General features: G+C 42.8%; 1 protein-coding gene across 6 annotated transcripts in view; it reads left to right on the top strand.

Annotated features, from left to right (window-relative positions):
* Positions 1-2,410: 2,410 nt before the first annotated feature.
* LOC126078851 (HLA class II histocompatibility antigen, DQ beta 1 chain-like) overlaps positions 2,411-19,196 on the top strand; it is a 215,417-nt gene continuing 198,631 nt past the window's right edge. For 4 of the 6 annotated variants that reach the window (XM_049889680.1, XM_049889687.1, XM_049889670.1 and 1 more), the window contains exons 1-5: positions 2,411-2,609; positions 4,361-4,630; positions 7,634-7,915; positions 8,436-8,546; positions 9,010-9,033. In XM_049889680.1, the coding sequence (XP_049745637.1) occupies positions 2,504-2,609; positions 4,361-4,630; positions 7,634-7,915; positions 8,436-8,546; positions 9,010-9,033 (793 nt within the window). In that variant the 5' untranslated portion in view covers positions 2,411-2,503. Of the gene's footprint in view, positions 2,610-4,360; positions 4,631-7,633; positions 7,957-8,435; positions 8,547-9,009; positions 9,034-9,601; positions 15,300-19,196 lie in introns of those variants that run through there. The other 2 variants (XM_049889667.1, XM_049889696.1) reach the window with 2 other exon arrangements.

Below are 19,196 nucleotides of genomic sequence, written 5' to 3'. Positions count from 1 at the left end.
GGACTGCCAAAAGAATGAACAAATCTGTCTTAGAAGAAGTACAGCCAGAACGCTCCTTAGAAGCAATGATGGCAAAACTGCATCTTACATACTTTGGACATGTTGTCAGGAGGGATCAGTCCCTAGAGAAGGACATCATGCTTGGCAGAGTACACGGTCAGCAGAAAAGAGGAAGACCTTCAACGATGTGGACTGACACAGTGGCTGCAACAACGAGCTCAAGCACAACAATGATTGTAAGAATGGTGCAGGACCGGGGTCGCTGTGAGTCGGAACCAACTTGACAGCACCTAACAATGACAACATTGTTTCTGTTGCTCCCGGTATGTTTACAGTTGCTGATTTTATCAAATTTTTGGTGTTTTGACTACAATATCATGGTAATTTGTATTTGTCAAGCTATATCAATAACTTTTTTGGAGAATGAAGTAGTAATTAAAAGAAAAAAAAGTCAAAAAATGTTTCCTCTCAGTTACTTTGTTATTCGATACAGAAAGATTTCACAAAATAATTTTGTTTTTAGTATTCATATAACCTAAGAAGTATTACATTTAAGCAATTTACAACTATATTTATCATGTAATATTCTCTGGTTAAAACTGATGATAAACTTACATGTATAACAATTATTGATTATATAACTCTTGCCATTATAGTCAGTAATATATGGGAATTACGATTTATGAGTAACATTAGAGCAAAAATATTCCTAAGGATTCTGAATGGTCTTGTATGAGAGGAGGTCCGTTGCGGGGGGACACCACAAGTCACTGCTCTGGGTGACACCACTGTGCCCGGTGCTATCATAAACTGGAAGAGACAAGGAAGGACAATCCCCTAGACTGGTGGTCCTGCTGACTCCCTGGATTTGAGTTTCTAGTCTTTAGAACTGTGAGCTAATACATTTCTGTTCTTATAAGCTATCCATTAAAAAAACCCGTTGTCGTTGAGTTGACTCCGACTATAAGCTATCCAGTTAGTGGTGTTTTGTTACCGCAGCCTTAAGAAAATAATACACCTGTCTACCTGCATGGGACACACATTGCCTTGTCCTAAACACCTTGCCTTCACAGTGGCCCAGCAGATGATTCAGGTGAGGCGCCCCTTGATTCGCTTTCCCCTCAGGCCAGCCTAGCAGTGGCTGCCCTGAGTAATGTAGCCCTGATGTGGACAGTGTAGAGAACTCTAGAAAACGCTGGGTCAGGTGGAAGCAGCTGGCAGAAACCCAAACTGGAGCTGGGCAGATGAGATTTTAGCCAATCAGAAAAAGGATTCCAAGCTAACACATTTGTTGCTAGTTGAAAAGTCTGTGTGAAGAGGCCTCTGAGGCTGGGAAATCCCCAGGTCTGAGGCAGCCTACACTGCACAGCTCCAGAACAGAGCTGTGTACAAGAGGGCGGGGGTCAGGTAGGGTGGGGTGGGGTGGGGTGGGGTGGGGAGGGGTGGGGTGGGGTGGGGAGGGGTGGGGTGGGGTGGGGAGGGGTGGGGTGGGGAGGAGGGGTGGGTAGGCAGAGGCCTCTGTTTAAGAGATCCTGGGGTGGGGGCTGAAGGTCCTTCTCTGACCATTTTTCCCTGCCTCCAGCCCCATTCTCAGATTGAGTTTGGTGTTCCTCCTTTATGGTTCCATTGCACCAAGGGAGACCCTCCTCATGCTGGGGTTACCTTGATCCTGCATACACCACTGTTGGTGGAAGCCAGGTGACAAGTTTTGCTTGTCCCTGGAGCTGTAGAGCTATGTACCTTGTATGGATTATTGGAGTAAATCAATATCTTCATGTGCCACTAATTAAACTTGTTGCTTCTTCCTGATTTCTTTTTACCTGGTAAACTCCTTATTTGCTGCTTTTAGGTGCTGTCTTCTATTTAAAAAGAACCTAAAATACAGGAAATAGTGTGAGGGTGGGAGGGATGGAGGGGGATTATCGTAAAGCATATAGTGGTGCAGCTGCAGCTGAAATCCATTTCCCTACAAAAGCTACTCTTCCCACCCCAACTTAAGGCTCCTCAGAGTGTCTAAGATAAGAGCAGTGGACATCTCTGTGACAATAATCTTCTCTGCCCTAAAATGTGGTCCCCACATATTTTTCCATACTAAATCCCACATGTAAGAACAAGATGGTTTAAATAAATATCACAGAGATATCTACTCTTGAATTGCTCTTCCATTTTGGTTACTTAAACACCTAAGATATTCAACCTCCAGATCCATATAGGCATTTTCTGTAACTGAGAGAAACTCTTTACCTCACGGTTTCTTTCATCCAGTGCACATTGATGAAGACACAGTGCCAGGCACTGGATTAAGAACCCTCATAGAGAGTGTCTGCCCAGAGACAGATGAGGTACTTCGGATCCAATCCTGATTGGCTCCTTTGCGAGTAACTCTCCAATCCTAACATGCATGGAAACATTCATAGGTCTTTACTCTCTGAGGTGGGTACATCAGATCCCTTAGGTGTGAGCTGTGTTGACTGCCATTACTCATTTTCCCTTGTTGTCAATTATGTGTGAGAAGATGGCTCTGCACACCCCCAGAGACCTTTGGACAGCAGTTGTGATGGTCATGCTGATGCTGAGCACCCCGATGACTGAGGGCAGAGACTCTCCAGGTAAGTGCAGGGCAGCTGCTCTCCAGAGCCACCACTGTGGAGAAAAGGCTCTGAGGGACCTTTGGGCTCGAGTGTGAGGTTAGTGATCTCTATGATTTGAGAACATAGCCTTTTATTACATATTTCTTATTTTGGGAAAGAGGGTTATTCTACATTCTTTTCATTTATTTATTGTGCTTTTGGTGAAAGTTCACAGCTTAAGTTAATTTCTCATACAAAAATTTATACACATACTGTTATTCGACTTTAGTTGCAATCCCTATAATATTCTATATTCTTATTTCTGCTTTTTAATAATGAGCCGAGGGCAGTCCCCATCCCAGGGGATCAAGCATGCAGATATTATAATGGGAAGAAGGAGAAAAAGTGTGTATGTATACCAGTGACAGCACAACGTGGACATGAGGCTATTTTTTGCAGTATGATTTTCTCCAAAGGAGAGACAGCAGGATTTGTCATTTCAGAGTCCCCCAAGATTATGGGTTGGGTAACGAAGGGCAATAATGGTCTGTAGTGTCAGTATTTGAGGAAAAGGAGTCCACATTCCTGACTCACAGTGTAGTGTTCACAGAGGCAAACTCTTGGTATCTGAGTGAAGTCGACTGGGTGACCACAGACAGGGAGTCTTAACTTCAGGTGTCACTGACTTATGGTCAAATAGAGGCTTGAGTGGGAATCAGAGATTGGAGTTGATGGTGGATTGAATTCAGGAGAAAATAGACCATAAAGAAGGGAAGTAATATTTATTGAATAACTACTCATTTCAGACTCAGGATTAGTGTCTCCATATAAATTCTCCCTCAGTCTTCCTCACACCTCTGTGTGTAGGTAGTATGACTCTTTTTACACAATTTTACTTGATGTGGATACTCTATTAAGTAACCTGCCCAAGCTAGTAACTGGCGCAGCTTAGTTGGATTTCAGTTTATTTCCAAAGCTTGTGCCCTTCCCATGAATAAAACGTACCTTTCTGGAAGAGTCTCTGTCCCTTCTGACCACACTGGGAGTGAAGGAACCTTACACTGTGGTTGGGTGGGGGTGGAAGAAACCCAGAGTAAATCAAGGCCCGGGAAAGAAGGCAGTACGACCAGGGATCAGGAGAATGTGCTTGGCAGGACAAGGACAAACTTAATGTTAAATTCTAGACCTTTCTCTCTGTCTGCCTCTTCATTGTCTGGAACTCTCTGGCTTATGTAGATACTTGTTTACCTTTGAGGTTTCCAAGAGTTGTATGGAAAATGGGATTTCATGCGAGAATGTTCTGATGTCTCTAAGTACAGGGACAACAGAAATAAACCTGGCTGCCCTCTTTATTCAGTCGTAGGTTCTGGCAGGGAATCCGGATCCCAGTGCTTGCTTTTGAGAATCTCCCTATTTGAGGGCAGATTCTGGAAGCCACCAAAGTTGGGCGGGTGGGGCTTTGGGGGGGGAGGGGTCGTTGGGGGGGAGGTCGGGGGCGGTAGGGAGGGGGGTGTAGGGTGGGAAGGGGAAGGGGGAGTGGAGAGGGATAGCGGCCCTGAGGACCCGGGGTTCTTGAGGTGCAGGGCTTGATTTGGTTTGGCACCAGGGAAGACACGGTGCCCAAGTCTCCTCCAGGCGGGGACCCGACGTTTCGGGGCCCCGTTTTAGGATCACTCAGTCAAACTGGCCTAGGCCCCAACAATGGCTGGCCTAGCACCGTGGCTGGTGCCTTGGGGCGTCAGTCTGAGGCTGGGCTGAGGCTTGACTGACCCGCCGGTGATTCCCCGCAGAGGATTTCGTGGTCCAGGAGAAGTTCCTGTGCTACTTTACCAACCAGACGGAGCGGGTGCGGCTTGTGGACAGATACATCTATAACCGGGAGGAGATCGTGCGGTTCGACAGCGACGTGGGGGAGCACGTGGCGCTGACGCCGCTGGGGCGGCCGGACGCCGAGTACTGGAACAGCCGGAAGGACATCCTGGAGGAGAGACGGGCCTATGTGGACACGCTGTGCAGACACAACTACCGGATTGAGGAGAGGTTCGCGGTGCAGCGGCGGGGTGAGCGCCTCTCTCCCGTCGCGGGACCCACCCTGGGCCGGGGGTCGAGTCTCCTGCAGCCGCAAGACTGAGGCAGCGAGTGGAGATCCGGCCCAGTGGTGGGGCGGGGGGGTGGGGACCCTCGGACCCAGGTTCCCAGGCCCCTCGGGGGCCAGGAAGGGGAGGCAGGTCCCACGGGGAGGGGGGCGTACTGAGAGGAGGGCGGAGGACCTCAGCAACCCGTGAGCGTTACTTGCAGAGGAGGGCGAGGTCTGCCCATCTGATCCGAGCCTGCCTGGTAGTTCACACGTCGCCCTCGAGTCGATTCGCACTCATAGCGACCCTGTAGGACAGAGTGGAACAGCCCCGTAGGTTTCCAAGGAGAGGCTGATGGATTCACACTGCCGACTTTTTGGTCAGCAGCTGAGCACTTAACCAGTATGCCACCAGGGCTCCGATTTTGCTTTATGTTTTACATTTTAAAATTAACTCTTACTAATGTGGATTTGAATGATTAAAATTTGTGAATATACAGTCTGGGGCAAAAAAAAAAAAAAAGGCTTTGCTAAGAATAAAAATAGCCCTTGAGAGGTGCTGTAAAGCAGATTTTTACTTTCTTTGAAAATCTCCAACGAGTGACATAATTGAAAGAGCTGAAGCTTTGGAGTAAAAAAATCCGAACAATTAAATTATTGAATAAAAATTGTTACAGGTTTTCCTTGGCCTAAGACTCCCTGCTCTCTCCCCAACATCACCATTTACCTGAGGGTTAGAAATTCTGAAAGATAAAAAAAAAAGCACCCCCATTTAATAAGTACCTATTTGTAGATCTTACTAAACACCATCTATATTATGTCGTTTAATTTCACAACTATGTCGTGAGCTGGGATTCATATCGCCACTTAGGGATTGTAATATTGGTACATAACACTCTCTTGCTTTTTTCTGGCCCACATCCTAACGCCACCTAGTACTTATCTTTTTGCTATTTCACTTCTTTTCCATACAAATTATCTTAACATTTTTCTTTTGAACTTGTGTCCTCTATTTTCACTCCCAATCTGTTTAAGGGAAACAGGCAATAGGAGATCATATAGGCAGCCATGATTTCTCACATTACATTCTCATTAGCCCAGGCCAACCTTTGCAAGAGTGACAGAATATTTTCTGATTTCAGAACAACGGAGTGATTCTTGACAACGAGAGGGTAGAATAGGTAGGTGGCTAATAATTAAACTCACTTGAATTAAAAAAAAAATTAGAGAACATACTCTAGCACCAAGTAAATTAACTATACATTAAATATTTACTATATTTTCACATCAGTCCTGGTGGCCCCGTGGTTAAAGCACTCGGCTGCTAACTGAAAGGTCAGTGGTTCAAATCCACCAGCTGCTCCACAGGAGAAAGATGGCAGTCTGTTTTCTTAAAGATTTACAGTCTTTGAATCCTGGCAGTTCTACTCTGTCCCATAGGGTTGCTATGAGTTGGATTTGATGCAACAGCAGTGGTTTTTTTTTTCATACCATGGGACTAAAAGAGGTACAATAAAAATGGTTTGCGAGAGATTAAAGAATAGGGTATGTAAAATAGGCAGGGAAAGGTGTGTCATATTTGATAACGAACAGCAATCTGAGAAGATAAAGGATTCAAGGCATGGACAAGCATAATGTTTAATCGGTGTTATTTGTTTTCAAAGCTCCCCAACTTTTTCTTCAAAACATCTAAACTTTTGAAATAACACATTCGTATGTCTGTCTGTGTCACTAGATCTCAAGTTCTACAATAGCAGAGACCATGGTCTATTGTTACCTTTGAATCCCTAAGGCTCGCCAAATAAATAAATCAATGAACAAATAAAATACAGTGTAGGTGGCATTTCCGATGTGGAGATGAACTTTATGGATTTCATAATATAATTTTTTTGTGGGAGTTCACCACAGAAGGACATTTGAGCTAAGGTTAGACTGAAGGTTGAGAGGGATGCAGTGTTGACTGGCAACACATAAGTTCTTGTTCTTGAATTTTGTTCTTCATACAGGCTGAGAATTACAGAATAGAGCCTGCTTGGGAAGCATTGTTTTGTGGAAGGATGTGGTGGTCAGCATTGTGCTCCTGTTGAGCAGACTAGAAATGTCTATACATCCTTAATTGTCAGTCCATGGTACTATTCATGGGGCCATGGCCAGTGTTGATGGGCTCACACCAGCAGATGAGAGTCTTATTGTTGCTGTTGGGTGCTGTGGAATTGTTTTCAATTTATAGCAACCCCATATGACAGACCAGACCTGCCCCATAGGGTTCTCTTGGCTGTAATGTTTATGGAAGCAGATGGCTAGGTCTTTCTCTAGAGGAGCCGCTGGGTGGGTTCAGCCTTTTAGTTAGCAGCGGAGTACTTCTAGGCTGTTGTATTTTCTCTACTGTGGGGAGCAGTGGGACTAACAGAAAACAGTGTCACAATCCTAGAGTGTGATGATGGCCTTCAGTAAACCCAAAAACCAAACCTGTTGCTGTCAATTCAGTTTCAACTCATGGCGACCCCGTGTGTTACAGAGTAGAACTGCTCCATAGGGTTTTCTTGGGTATAGTCTTCGCAGAAGCAGATCACCAGACCTTTCTTTTGTGGCTGTACTGGGTGGGTTCGAACCATTAACCTTTAGTTTAGCAGCCAATTGCAAACTGCTTGTACCATCCAGGGACCTCAATAGGCATGGAAGCAAAAGAATCCAGGTTAATTATGGTTATTATTTTTAATTATATGGATATTGGCCTGACTATAGAAATTTATAACTCCAAAGTGCTTCAATTTTATCAACATAGTAACTGCCATAGAATGATTATTATTATCTCTTGTGAGTCTGAAAAATAAACTGACTAATGCTTGCTATGGAGCTAATAAGTGGAGGATCTCAGATTCTAATCCAAGACTTGGAATCCAGTGAAAGTCTTATCCCCATGGAGAGACTGGCTGTGTGGTCTCACAGCTCACTCACTGTGCTTTTTTCTGTCTGTTACTTCCCTCAGTGGCGCCTGAAGTGACCATCTCTCCAGCTAGGACAGAGACCATAAACCACCACAACCTGCTGGTCTGCACAGTGACAGATTTCTATCCAGGCCAAGTCAAAGTCCAGTGGTTTCGGAATGACCAGGAGGAGACGGCTGGCGTTGTGTCCACTCCCCTTATTAGGAATGGGGACTGGACCTTCCAGATCCTTGTGATGCTGGAAATGACTCCCCAGCATGGAGATGTCTACACCTGCCATGTAGAGCACCCCAGCCTCCAGAGCCCCATTGTGGTGGAGTGGCGTAAGAGGCAGTTTGTTTTCTTTCACTGTGGGACCCATAAGGTATCCTCTCTGGCCCATCCCATCCCCTCCCTTATCCCTGATGGCATTACTGAGCTGGGAATCACAGGAGATTAGAGCATCTCTTACCCCCAGCAAGGGCATCCAGAGAATCCTGATCTCTCTGTCTTTCCAGGTACACACTGTGGTCCTAGATCCCAGCCCTGATAATGCTGGGGGATTGACTCTTAATGGTGGTTATTGGAATCTTAGGATCTAAGGTTATGGATGTGTCCCTGCGGAGCCGAGATTTGCTTCCCTCCTTTTCTGTTACCTCCCCCCGCGCCCCCCCTCCCCCCACTGTGTCAAGGATCCATGGAGACTGGTCCTTCCTTTCCCTAAGTGTGGTCACAATGGAAAACTAGGCTCTCGTGGCACCTCCATCTCCTGTACCATTGTCTTTTTTTTTTTTTTTTTACTTTCCAAATGGGACATTATGGGATGTGAGGACAAACATTGACACTCAGGCTTCTGTTTCCCAGGGGCACAGTCTGAATCTGCCCAGAGCAAGATGCTGAGTGGTGTCGGAGGCTTTGTGCTGGGGCTGGCCTTCCTCGGGCTGGGCCTTATCATCCATCACAGGAACCAGAAGGGTAAGGAGCTCTTGGGGGGAATCAGGAAGATGCGCTGTGCCTGAGGCCCTTTGTTCAGGGAGGCCTCTGTCTTAGGTGTAACTCTTTTTGTTGACCCTGAAAGGAAAGAAGCTGGGCTGGGTGGTGGAGGGAGACGGAGAGCCCAAGTGGAGGCATTGGAATCTGAGTTTACTGGTTGAAAGTTAGCTTTAACACAAAGCTGACTGGTGGAGTTTAACCCAGGAATTCCTTCCAGTTCATCATTGTCTCACTGGCTCCTGATTAAAAGCTTCCTTCATTAAAAGGGCCAGAGCCTCAGCTTCCTTCTAGCGACAGCTTTATTCACTTTAAGGATTTTAGCTTAATGCAGTTAATACCTTGTGGTAAACGGGTGGGGGAGAGAATGTTACTCCCAGTATCATTTGGGGTGAGTGAGAGAATCCTTTTTTTTGTAACAAGACCTTTCTCTGTAACTTTTTTATAGGACCTCGTGGGCCTCCACCAACAGGTAACAAGTTTGCTGTGACCCAGTGAGGGGCAGGAGAGCACGTATAAGAGGGAAGGGCATGAGAAGGGTGTGTCTGGACTCAGTGGTCTGGGTTCATGGTTTCCTGCTACAGGGATCACGAGTTAGGATAGAAGTTTACCGAGTTTATATAGGAAGCTTCAGATGTTGGTCCTTAACTTTGGTGACTTCTTGTTAACGAAACTTGGAAGCAGAGCTCTATCTCGGGTGATAAACACAAGGGTGGTGCCCAATCCGTGCTGCATACTGATGGCTCCTGCCCTGTAGGCATTCCCCAGTGGCCTAAAGAGGCTACCGGTGAGTTTGCTAAAAAGATTGAAAAAATTCATATTCCCCAGAAGGGTAAGAGCTGCCCCGCAACCCCAACCTCCAACACATCTCATTTTGTGTTCACAGTTAAAGTTAAATCAGTTAAAGGTTTCCAGGTTACATAGATATTGGGGCAGGTATTGATGATACACCCTGGTGCTGCAGGGACGCTGAAGGGGGGCAGAGGGTGTGTGTCCCTTAGGGAACCGTGTTCTCATCACTCTCCCTCTCTTCTCTGCAGGGCTCCTGCACTGACTCCTGAGGATGTTTTGACTAGGATTGCTTCTTGTTGTGCTGTAATGCCTGCCTTGTCTCGCTCAGAATCCCAGCTGCCTGTGTCTGCTTGGTCCCCCTATGAGATCTGAATCCTGCAGTGGTTCTGACACAGCTGCCAGCTCACCTCCTGTGACCCCTGCCCCAGGGACCTGGCTGTGACTCTGGTTCCTGCACTGACCCATAAGCTTCTGCCATGTGTGCTGCCAGCTGCGTCTACACAGACCCCATGGAGTTTTCTGTTTCTATTCCTCCCACAGACTGCTTAAGAGATACACAGTGAACCCATTTAACTGACTATAGAGCTTCTTTCAAAATTAAACATGTTTATGACTTATCTGTACTCTGAGCTTCCTTAACTGGGCAGAGGCAGAAAACTACTCCAGGATGAGGGGAAGAAATTGTGAGATGACTGACACCATTGCCGTCAAGTTGATTCTGACTCATAGTGACCCTATAGGACACAGTAGACCTGCCCCCATAGGGTTTCTAAGGAGTGGCTGGTGGATTCGAACGGCTGACCTTTTGGATAGCAGCCAACCTCTTAACTGCTGTACCACCAGGGCTCCATGAGGTGACCTAGCCAATCTCAAAACCTGTGGCCAGAAAGAGGAGCTCCTCCTTGAAAGGAGGCTAGAAGCATCATGAGTTCACGTAAGGGTAGGCGGAGGACATAGAAAGTAAATTCAATTGTTCCTTTGTCCATGGTTCTTTAGAATCAATGTTCAGTGCAGTGACTTTAGGGTATCCTGGACTTTCTTCCGGTTTGGTAAGAATTGTGCAGGTAAGCATGGTGAAGTTGTTTAGAGGAAGAGAGAGTGACTTCTGGTGTCACAGAGAACCAGACCAATGTTTCACATATATTCCTGGTAATCACATGGATCAAGGCCTATTTTTATTTTTGAGAAAGTATAACCAGCAATAAGAATGTAATTCTTTTTATTTTTTTTTAATTGTATTTTAGGTGAAGGTTTAGGGAACAAACTTGCTTCTCATCAAACACTACACACATTGTTCTATAACATTGGTTAACAACCCCATGACATGTCAACGCTTTCCCTTCTCAACCGTGCGTCCCCTATTACCAGCTTTCCTGTTCCCTCCTGTCTTCTAGTCCCTGCCCCAGGGCTGGTGCGCCCCTTTTTGCTTTGTTCCATAGGCCTGTTCAATCTTTGGCTAAAAGGTGAACCTCAGGAGTGATCTCATTACTGAGCTGAAAGGGTGTCCGGGGACCATACTCTCAGGGTTTTTGCCATCTCTGTCAGGTCCGCAAGACTGGTGTTTGTCTTTGAGTTAGCATTTTGTTCTAGGTTTTTCTCCAGCTCTGTCTGGGACCCTGTGTTGTGATCCCTAAGAATATAATTCAGTAGAAACTCAACTGAAATTTATTTTGTTCATGTAACAAGAAAGTCTGTGGATCAGGTTGATTTCAGAAATGACTAGATTCAGCTATTCAGTGCAGCCTTCATCTCTTTTCTTTCTGCTGTATCTATGCACCTTTCTCTGTTTCTCTGTCTCTTTGTTCCTGTATATTTCTCTCTGTGTCTCTCTGGGTCTTTTTATGTGTCTCTCTCTATTTTTGTTTTTCTCTCTGTGTGTCTACTCCTTTCTCACTATTTCCTGCATCACTTTATGTTTCTGCATCTCTGTTTCTCACCACCTTACATCTTATCTCTGTTTCTGTGTGCGTGTCTGTCTCTGCTGTGTGTCTCCAGAGTGTCTACTAGGGTTTGCACAATTTTAAGGAAGATTCTGATTGGTTAAGTGTGGGTCTCATACACACCTCGGAAACATCACCCAGTACATGGGATGCAGGCAGCTGGCCTTATGTCCCCAGCCCATATCAGCAATGGGGACAGAACTTTCCAGATTGTCATGATGCTGGAAAAGACATCTTAGGGCGTAGATATCTATTACCGCCACATGGAACACCCCAGTCTCCAAAGCTTTCCACAGTGGAGTGGCATAAGGTGCAAATTTTTTTCCTTTCACTGTGGGCCCACGAGAGAGGCAGAGCTCCTTTAGGTTCTGGCGTCCCTCATTACGAGTGCTGACTCATGCTCAACCTATCCCTTGTTTCCTCCAGCATCATCTGATGGTGTAGGAATCCTCAGGGGACAGAGCTCCTCTTGTCTGTGGACATATTTACCCTTTGATTTCTTTCCTTTTAGTTTTATTGTGCTTTAAGTGAATGTTTACAACTCAAGTTAATTTCTCAATAAAAAATTGGTATGTACATTGTTTTGTGATACTGGTTGCAATCCCCACAATGTGACAGTGTGATCCCCCTTTCCACCTGGTATTCTCTATGTTCATTCATCCAGTTCCTGTCCCTTCCTGCCTTCTTGTCTTGCTTTTGGACAGGAGTTGACCATTTGGGCTAGTATATTTGATTGAAATAAGAAGCACTCTTCTCACATGTGTTATTGTTTGTTTTATAGGCCTGTCTAGTCTTTGACAGTGCACTTTGGGAAAGGTTTCAGTTCTGGGTTAGCAGAGTGTCTGTGGGCCATAGTCTCGGGGGTTCCTCCAGGCTTTGTCAACAAGTAATCTAGATTTTTTGTGTGTGAATTTGAGTTCTGTTCTACATTTTTCTCCCATTCTGTGTGGAACTCTCTGTTGCGATCCCTGTCAGAGTGGTGGTTGGTGATATCCAGGCACCATGTAGTTCTTCTGGCCTTAGGCTAGTGGAGAATGTGGTGCTTGTGGTCCTTTAGTCCTTTGGGCTAATAGATACTATGTGTCTCTGGTTTTCTTAGCTCCTGATGTGATGGGACCAAAAGATGTATGTTAGATGGCTGCTCAAAAGCTTTTAAGACCCCGGGCACTACTTGCCCATTTTTTAACTGGATTATTTGCTTTTTGTTGTAGAGATGTTGGGTTTTCTTATAGATTTTAGAGATTAGACCTTTGTCGGATTTGTCATAGCCAAAATTTTTTTTCCTAGCCTGTAGGTTCTCTTTTTACTCCTTTACTGAAATCTTTTGATGAGCATAAGTGTTTAATTTTTAGAAGATTCCAGTTATCTATCTTATCTTCTGGAGTTTGTGTGTTGTTAGTTATGGTTTGTATCCTGTTTACGCCATGTAGTAGGGCCTCTAGCATCGATCCTATTTTTTCTCCCGTTTTCTTCATAGTTTTTCATATTATGTTTAATTTTTGATCCATTTAGAATTAGTTTTTGTGTATCGTGTGAGGTATGGGTCCTGTTTCATTTTTCTGCAGATGGACATCCATTTTTGTCAGCACCATTTGTTAAAAAGATTCTTTTCCCTATTCGATGGGCTTTGGACCTTTGCCGAAGATCAAGTGACTATAGGTGGATGGATTTACATCTAGGTTCTCAATTCTGTTCCATTGATCAATGTATCTGTTGTTGTACCAGTACCTGGCTGTGCCAGTTACCCTAGCTGTGTAGTAGGTTCTGAGGTCAGGTAGTGTGAGTCCTCCTACTTTATTCCTCAGTAATGCTTTACTTATCCGGGGCTTCTTGCCTTTCAGGGAAAGTCAATGATTAGTTTTTCCATCTCTTTAAAGAATGCTGTTGGTATTTGGATTGCGATTGTATTGTGTTTGTAGATTGCTTTGGGTAGAGTTGACATTTTCACAATGTTGAGTCTACCTATCCATGAGCATGGTATGTTTTTCCGTTTACGTAGATCTCTTTTGGTTTCTTGCAGTAGTGTTTTGTAGTTTTCTTTGTATAGGTCTTTTACATTCCTGGTTAGATTTATTCCTAAGTATTGTATTTTTTTAGAGGCCATTATAAATGGTGGTGCTTTCCTGATTTCCTTTCTGTAGTTCTCTTTATTGATGCATAAAAATCCAACTGATTTTTGTGTTTATCTTATATCCTGTTACTCTGCTAAATCTATTAGTTCCAGTAGTTTTCTTGTGGAGTCCTTTGGGTTCTCTATGTATAGTATCACATCATCTGCAAATAATTATAGTTTTACTTCTTCCTTTCCATGTCTCCTGTGAATCCAGTTTGAATTTCTGACAGTTCCCTGTCAATGTACTGTGCAATCATTTTTGAATGATCTTTAGCAAACTTTTACTTGCTTGAGATATTAATGATATTGTTCAATAATTTTCCATTTTCTTGGGTCACCTTAGTTTGGAATGCATCAAATATGGATCTCTTCCTGTTAGATGACCCAGTTGCTGTCTTCCAAATTTTTGGCATAGATGAGTGAGTGCTTCCAGAGTTGAATCCATTTGCTGAAACATTGCAATTGGTATTCTGTCCATTCCTGGAGTCTCGTTTTTCACCAATGCCCTCAGTGTCTTGGACGTCTTACTTCAGTACCATTGGGTGGCACAGAGGCTAAGAACTTGGCTGTTAACCAAAAGATTGGCAGTTTGAATCCACCAGCCACTCCTTGGAAACCCAATGGGGCAGTTCTGCTCTGCCCTATAGGGTCACTATGAGTTAGAACCTACTGGAATGCAACGGGTTTTTGTTTTTTTTTGCTGCCATTGGAATTTCATCATATGCTACCTCCTGAAATGTTTGAATGCTGACCAATCCTTTTCAGTACAGTGAGTCCGGGTATTCCTTCCATGTTCTTCTGATGCTTACTGCCTCATTGAATATTTTGCCTACAGAATTCTGCAGTATTGCAACTCGAGGATTGAAAATTTTCTTCAATTCTTTCCACTTCAGAAATGTGAAGCCTGTTTTTTGCTTTTGGTTTTCTAACTTCAGGTCTTTCCACATTTCATCATAATACTTTGCTTTGTCTTCTTGAGCCTCCCTTTGAAATCTTCCATCCAACTCTTTCACGTGATCGTTTCTTCTGTTCAGTTTAGCTACTCTGCGTTCAAGAGCAAGTTTCAGAGTCTGTTCTGACATCCAGTTTGGTCTTTCTTTCCTGTCTTTTTAATGAATTTTTTTGCTTTCTTCATGTATGATGTCCTTGATATCATCCCACAAATTGTCTGGTCTTCAGTCATTAGTGTTCCATGTGTCAAATCTATGTTTGAGATGGTCTCCAAAAATCAAGTGGGATATACTCAAGGTTGTACTTTGTCTCTCGTGGTTTTTTTTTAATTTTATTCAGCTTCAATTTGAACTTTCATATAAGCAACTGATGGCCTGTTCTACAGTCGGTCCCTGGCCTTGGTCTGACTGATGATATAGAGCTTCTTTATCTTCTTTTTATACAGATTTAGTGGATTTGATTCCTGTGTTTTCAATCTGGTGTGACCCGAGTGTATAGTTGCTGCTTATGTTGTTGAAAAAAGATATTTGCAATGAATAAGTCATTTGTCTGAGGAAATTCTATCATGTGATCTCCAACCTTTACATTCCAATCACCAGTAATTATTAATGCATTTTGATTACATACTTGATCAGTACATAGACCAAGAGACAGTTGTTTGAATAGAACAAGAGGATTCTGAGTGGTTTAAAATCAGAAAAGGTGTGCATCAGGGTTATAAACTTTCACCATAGTTATTCATTCTGTATGCTGAGCAAATAATCTGAGAAGTCTGGTTATATGAAGAAGAACTCAATATCAGGATTGGAGGAAGACTTATTAACAACTTGCAATATGCAGATGACAAAATCTTGCTTGCCGAAAATGAACAGGGCTTGAAGCACTTACTGATGAAGATCAAAGGCTACAGCCTTCAGTATGGATTATATTTCAGCATAACAACAACAACAACAAATCCTCACAACTGGACCAATGGGCAACATCAAGGTAAATGCAGAAAAGTTTGAAATTGTCAAGGATTTATTTTTCTTCTCTCTACAATCAAAACCCATGGAAATAAAAAAAACATGGAAATAGCAGCCAAGAAATCAGAGACATATTGCATTTGACGAACCTGCTGCAAAAGACCTCTTTAAAATGTTTAAAAGCAAAGATGTCACTTTAAGGGCTCAGGAGCGACTGACATAGCCATGGTGTTTTCAATTACCTCATATGCATGCAATAGCTGAACAATGAATGAAGAAGACAGAAGAATTCATGCCTTTGAATTATACTGTTGGCAAAGTATACTGAATATACCATGGACTGCCTGAATCTGTCTTGGAAGAAGTTCAGACAGAATGCTCTGTGGAAGCAAGGGTGGCAAGACTTTGTCTCATGTACTTTGTATGTGTTATGAGGAGGGACCAGTCCCTGGAGAAGGACATCATGCTTGGTAAGGTAGAGGGTCAGCTAAAAGAAGACCCTCAATGAGATGGACTTACACAGTGGCAGCAACAATGAACTCAAACATGGCAATGATTGGAGGATGGTGCAGGTCTGGGCAGTGTTTTGTTTTATTGTACATAATGTCACCATGGGTCGGTTCCCATTGGGCACCTAAAAGCAACAACGATGATTAACATGTTAAAGTCTCAAGTGGGGAAGACAGCCTGCAGGTAAATCAGGTAAGATTGATAGGTATTTTCAACAGAGAGAGAAACTATAGGAAAAATCAAATGGAAATGCTAGAAATAAAAATACATTAACAGAAATGAAGAATGCTTTTGATACAGTCGAGGAAATAATCAATGAATTTCAAATTGGTCAATAAAAATTTCCCAGAGTGAAACACAAGAACAAAAAAGAGTTAAAAAAAAAAAAAAAAGGAAAGAAAGAAAATGAAGGTGATGTGAAACTTTTTAAGGCAAACATATGTTAATCCATTTGATACGGTTTGATATGCTATCCTATATTTTTCCGTCTCTTTTTTCTCTTTGTGTTTCACTTTGGATAATTTCTATTTGGTACCATCTTGAATTAAACACTTTTAAATAACCTTCTTATTTTGAAATAATTATAGATTCACAGGAAGTTGTAAAGAGAACAGAGAGCTCGTATATACTCCTCCCTCATTTGGCCCCTCAGGTCTTCTTAGTTAACTATAGTACAATATCAAAACAATGTGTGTGTATGGTCCTATGTGATTTTGTCATATGTGTATATTTGTGTAACCACTACTGCAATCAATATACAGAACTATTCCATCACCATAGATCTCGCTCTTGTGCTACCCCTTTAGAGTCACACCCACTCCCCTCTCCCACCATTCCTAAACCATAGCAGCAACTCATTTTCATTCCGTTTATATAATTTTTATCATTTGAGAATGCTACATAAATGAAATTATATAGTCTATGAGCTTTTGAGGTTGGCTTCATCACTCAACATAATGCCTATGAGTTCTATCCAGTGTGTTGTGTGCATCCTTAAGTCATTCATTTTTCATTGCTAAGTTGTATTCCGTGGGATGGTTGTACTGTCTGTTTAACCATTTGTCTGTTGTAGGACATAACAGTTGTTTCCAGTTTTTGCCTATTAAAAATAAAGCGTCTATGAACAATCAGGTACAGGCTTTCGAGTAGACCTAAGTTTTCATTTCTTAGGGGTTGATGGCTAAAAAGCGTGACTGTTGATTCAGGTAGTAATTTAGTTTTTAAGGAACTGTCAAATTGCTTTATGGGGTAGATGTAACGTTTCACATTGCCACCAGGAATGTGTGAGAAGTCCAATTTCTTTGCATTCTTGTCAATATTTGGTATTGTCACTATTTTATTATTTTTACTAGTCATTTGTGCAATACGTGGTTTGTAAATATTTTCCCCTAGTCTGCAACATGTTTTTTCCAGCCTGTTAACATGGTCTTTTTCAAAGGAAAAGTTTTTAACTTTAATGAAGCCTAATTCATTGATTTCTATTTTATGAATTGTGCTTTTCATGTAACATTTAAGAAATGCTCTCCAAACTCTAGATCCTGAAGATTTTTTCTATGTTTTCATCAAAAAGCTTTAAAATTTTATATTTTCTCTTTACATTTATAATCCGTTTTGACTTAGTTTCTGTATAAGGAATTAGATTTAGATCAAGTTTCATTTTTTTTGCCTATCCAAGGAAACCCTGGTGACCTAGTAGTTAAGTGCTACAGCTGCTAACCAAAAGATTGGCAGTTCCAATCGACCAGGTGCTCCTTGGAAACTCTATGGGGCAGTTCTACTCTGTCCTGTAGGGTAGCTATGAATCAGAATCAACTTGTTGGCAACGGGATTGTTTTTATGGATATCCAATTGCTCCACAACCATTTGTAGAAAACACTATCCTTTCTATCAAATTGTTTTTGCTCCTTTGTCAAGAATCAGTTGGCCATTCTTGTGTGAATCTATTTGCAGGTTTCCTTTTCTGTTTTATTGATATATATTTTAATCCCTCTTCCAATGTCACCTGACCGTGATTAATATACAGTTTCTCTTTGTATGCACAGGTTTTGCATTTGTGGATTCTACCAACCACGGATTGAGAATATTAAAAAAAAAAAAATTTCCAAAAAGCAGAACTTGAATTTGCCGCTCACGGAGCACTGGATGAATTCACAAGAATAAAGTGAAGTGCAGGCATCCCCTGCTGTAGCCTCTTGCCATTTTACAGACCCTCAATCTCTCCCCAGTGCTGTTGTTTGAGCATTGTTCACCTTGCGTCCCGTTTGTTTGCTACTTGTGTTGTTTATACCCTTTTTTTCTGTGAAGAAATGACTCCTAAAAAGCAATGAAGTGGCCAGAGCAATCCCCCCAAGGCTAAGCATGAGGAGGTTAAGGACAGTGAGCAGAAAAATTTCAGGTTAGTAGGATGGCTGGCTAGCTGGGAAAGCACTCCAACCTCCTGAACTTCAAGATCATGGGCAAGTCAGCATAGCTGATGCCCAGGCTGCATCAGTGTGCCCAGAAGAGCTCCAGAAACTCATAGAAGAGAAAGGTTACTGTCATGGATTGTATCATATCCCCCCAAAATATGCGTATCAATTTGGCTAGGCCATGATTCCCAGTACTGTGTTAGTGTCCACCATTTTGTCATCTGATGTGATTTTCCTATGGGTTATAAATTCTATCTCTACCATAATGGAAACCCTGGTCGTGTAGAGGTTAAGAGCTATGGCTGCTAACCATAAGGTTGGCAGTTTGGATCCACCAGGAGGTCCTTGGAAACCATTTGGGGCAGTTCTACTCTGTCCTATAGTGTTGCTGAGAGTGGGAATGGACTCGATGGCAGTGAGTTGTTTTTTTTTTTAATGACGTTAATGAGATAGGATTAGTGGCAATTATGTTAATGAGGCAGGACTGAATCTTAAAGATTAGATTGTGTTTTAAGCCAATTTTTTTTTTGAGATATAAAAAAAAAGAAGCAGGCAGAGAGATATGGGTACCCCGTATCACCAAGAATGCAATGCAGGAAACAGAGCTTGTTCTTTGGACCAGAGGTTTCTGCACTGAGAAGCTCTTTGACCAGTGGAATTGATGACAAGGACCTTCCTGCAGAGCTGACACAGAGAGAAAGCCACCCCTGGCCCTGATGACCTGAATTCTGACTTCTAGACTACTAGACTGTGAGAGAATAAAATTCTGTTTGTTGAAGCCATCCACTTGTGATATTTCTGTTATTAGTAGCAGTAGATAACTAAGACAGCTGCCTTCCAGAGCAAGTCTTCAATTGTGATGAAGTGACTATCGTTGCAGCATTTATGATGTATCAAGACTTATTAGTCATCTATATATATGATTTGGAATCCTGATTGCACAGTGTTAAGGGCTC

The sequence above is a fragment of the Elephas maximus genome, chromosome 1 (genome assembly GCF_024166365.1).
Source record: "Elephas maximus indicus isolate mEleMax1 chromosome 1, mEleMax1 primary haplotype, whole genome shotgun sequence".
Classification (NCBI taxonomy): Eukaryota; Metazoa; Chordata; class Mammalia; order Proboscidea; family Elephantidae; genus Elephas; species Elephas maximus.
The sequence above is the reverse complement of the archived record's forward strand: the minus strand, read 5'-3'. Positions and strand labels throughout refer to the sequence as shown.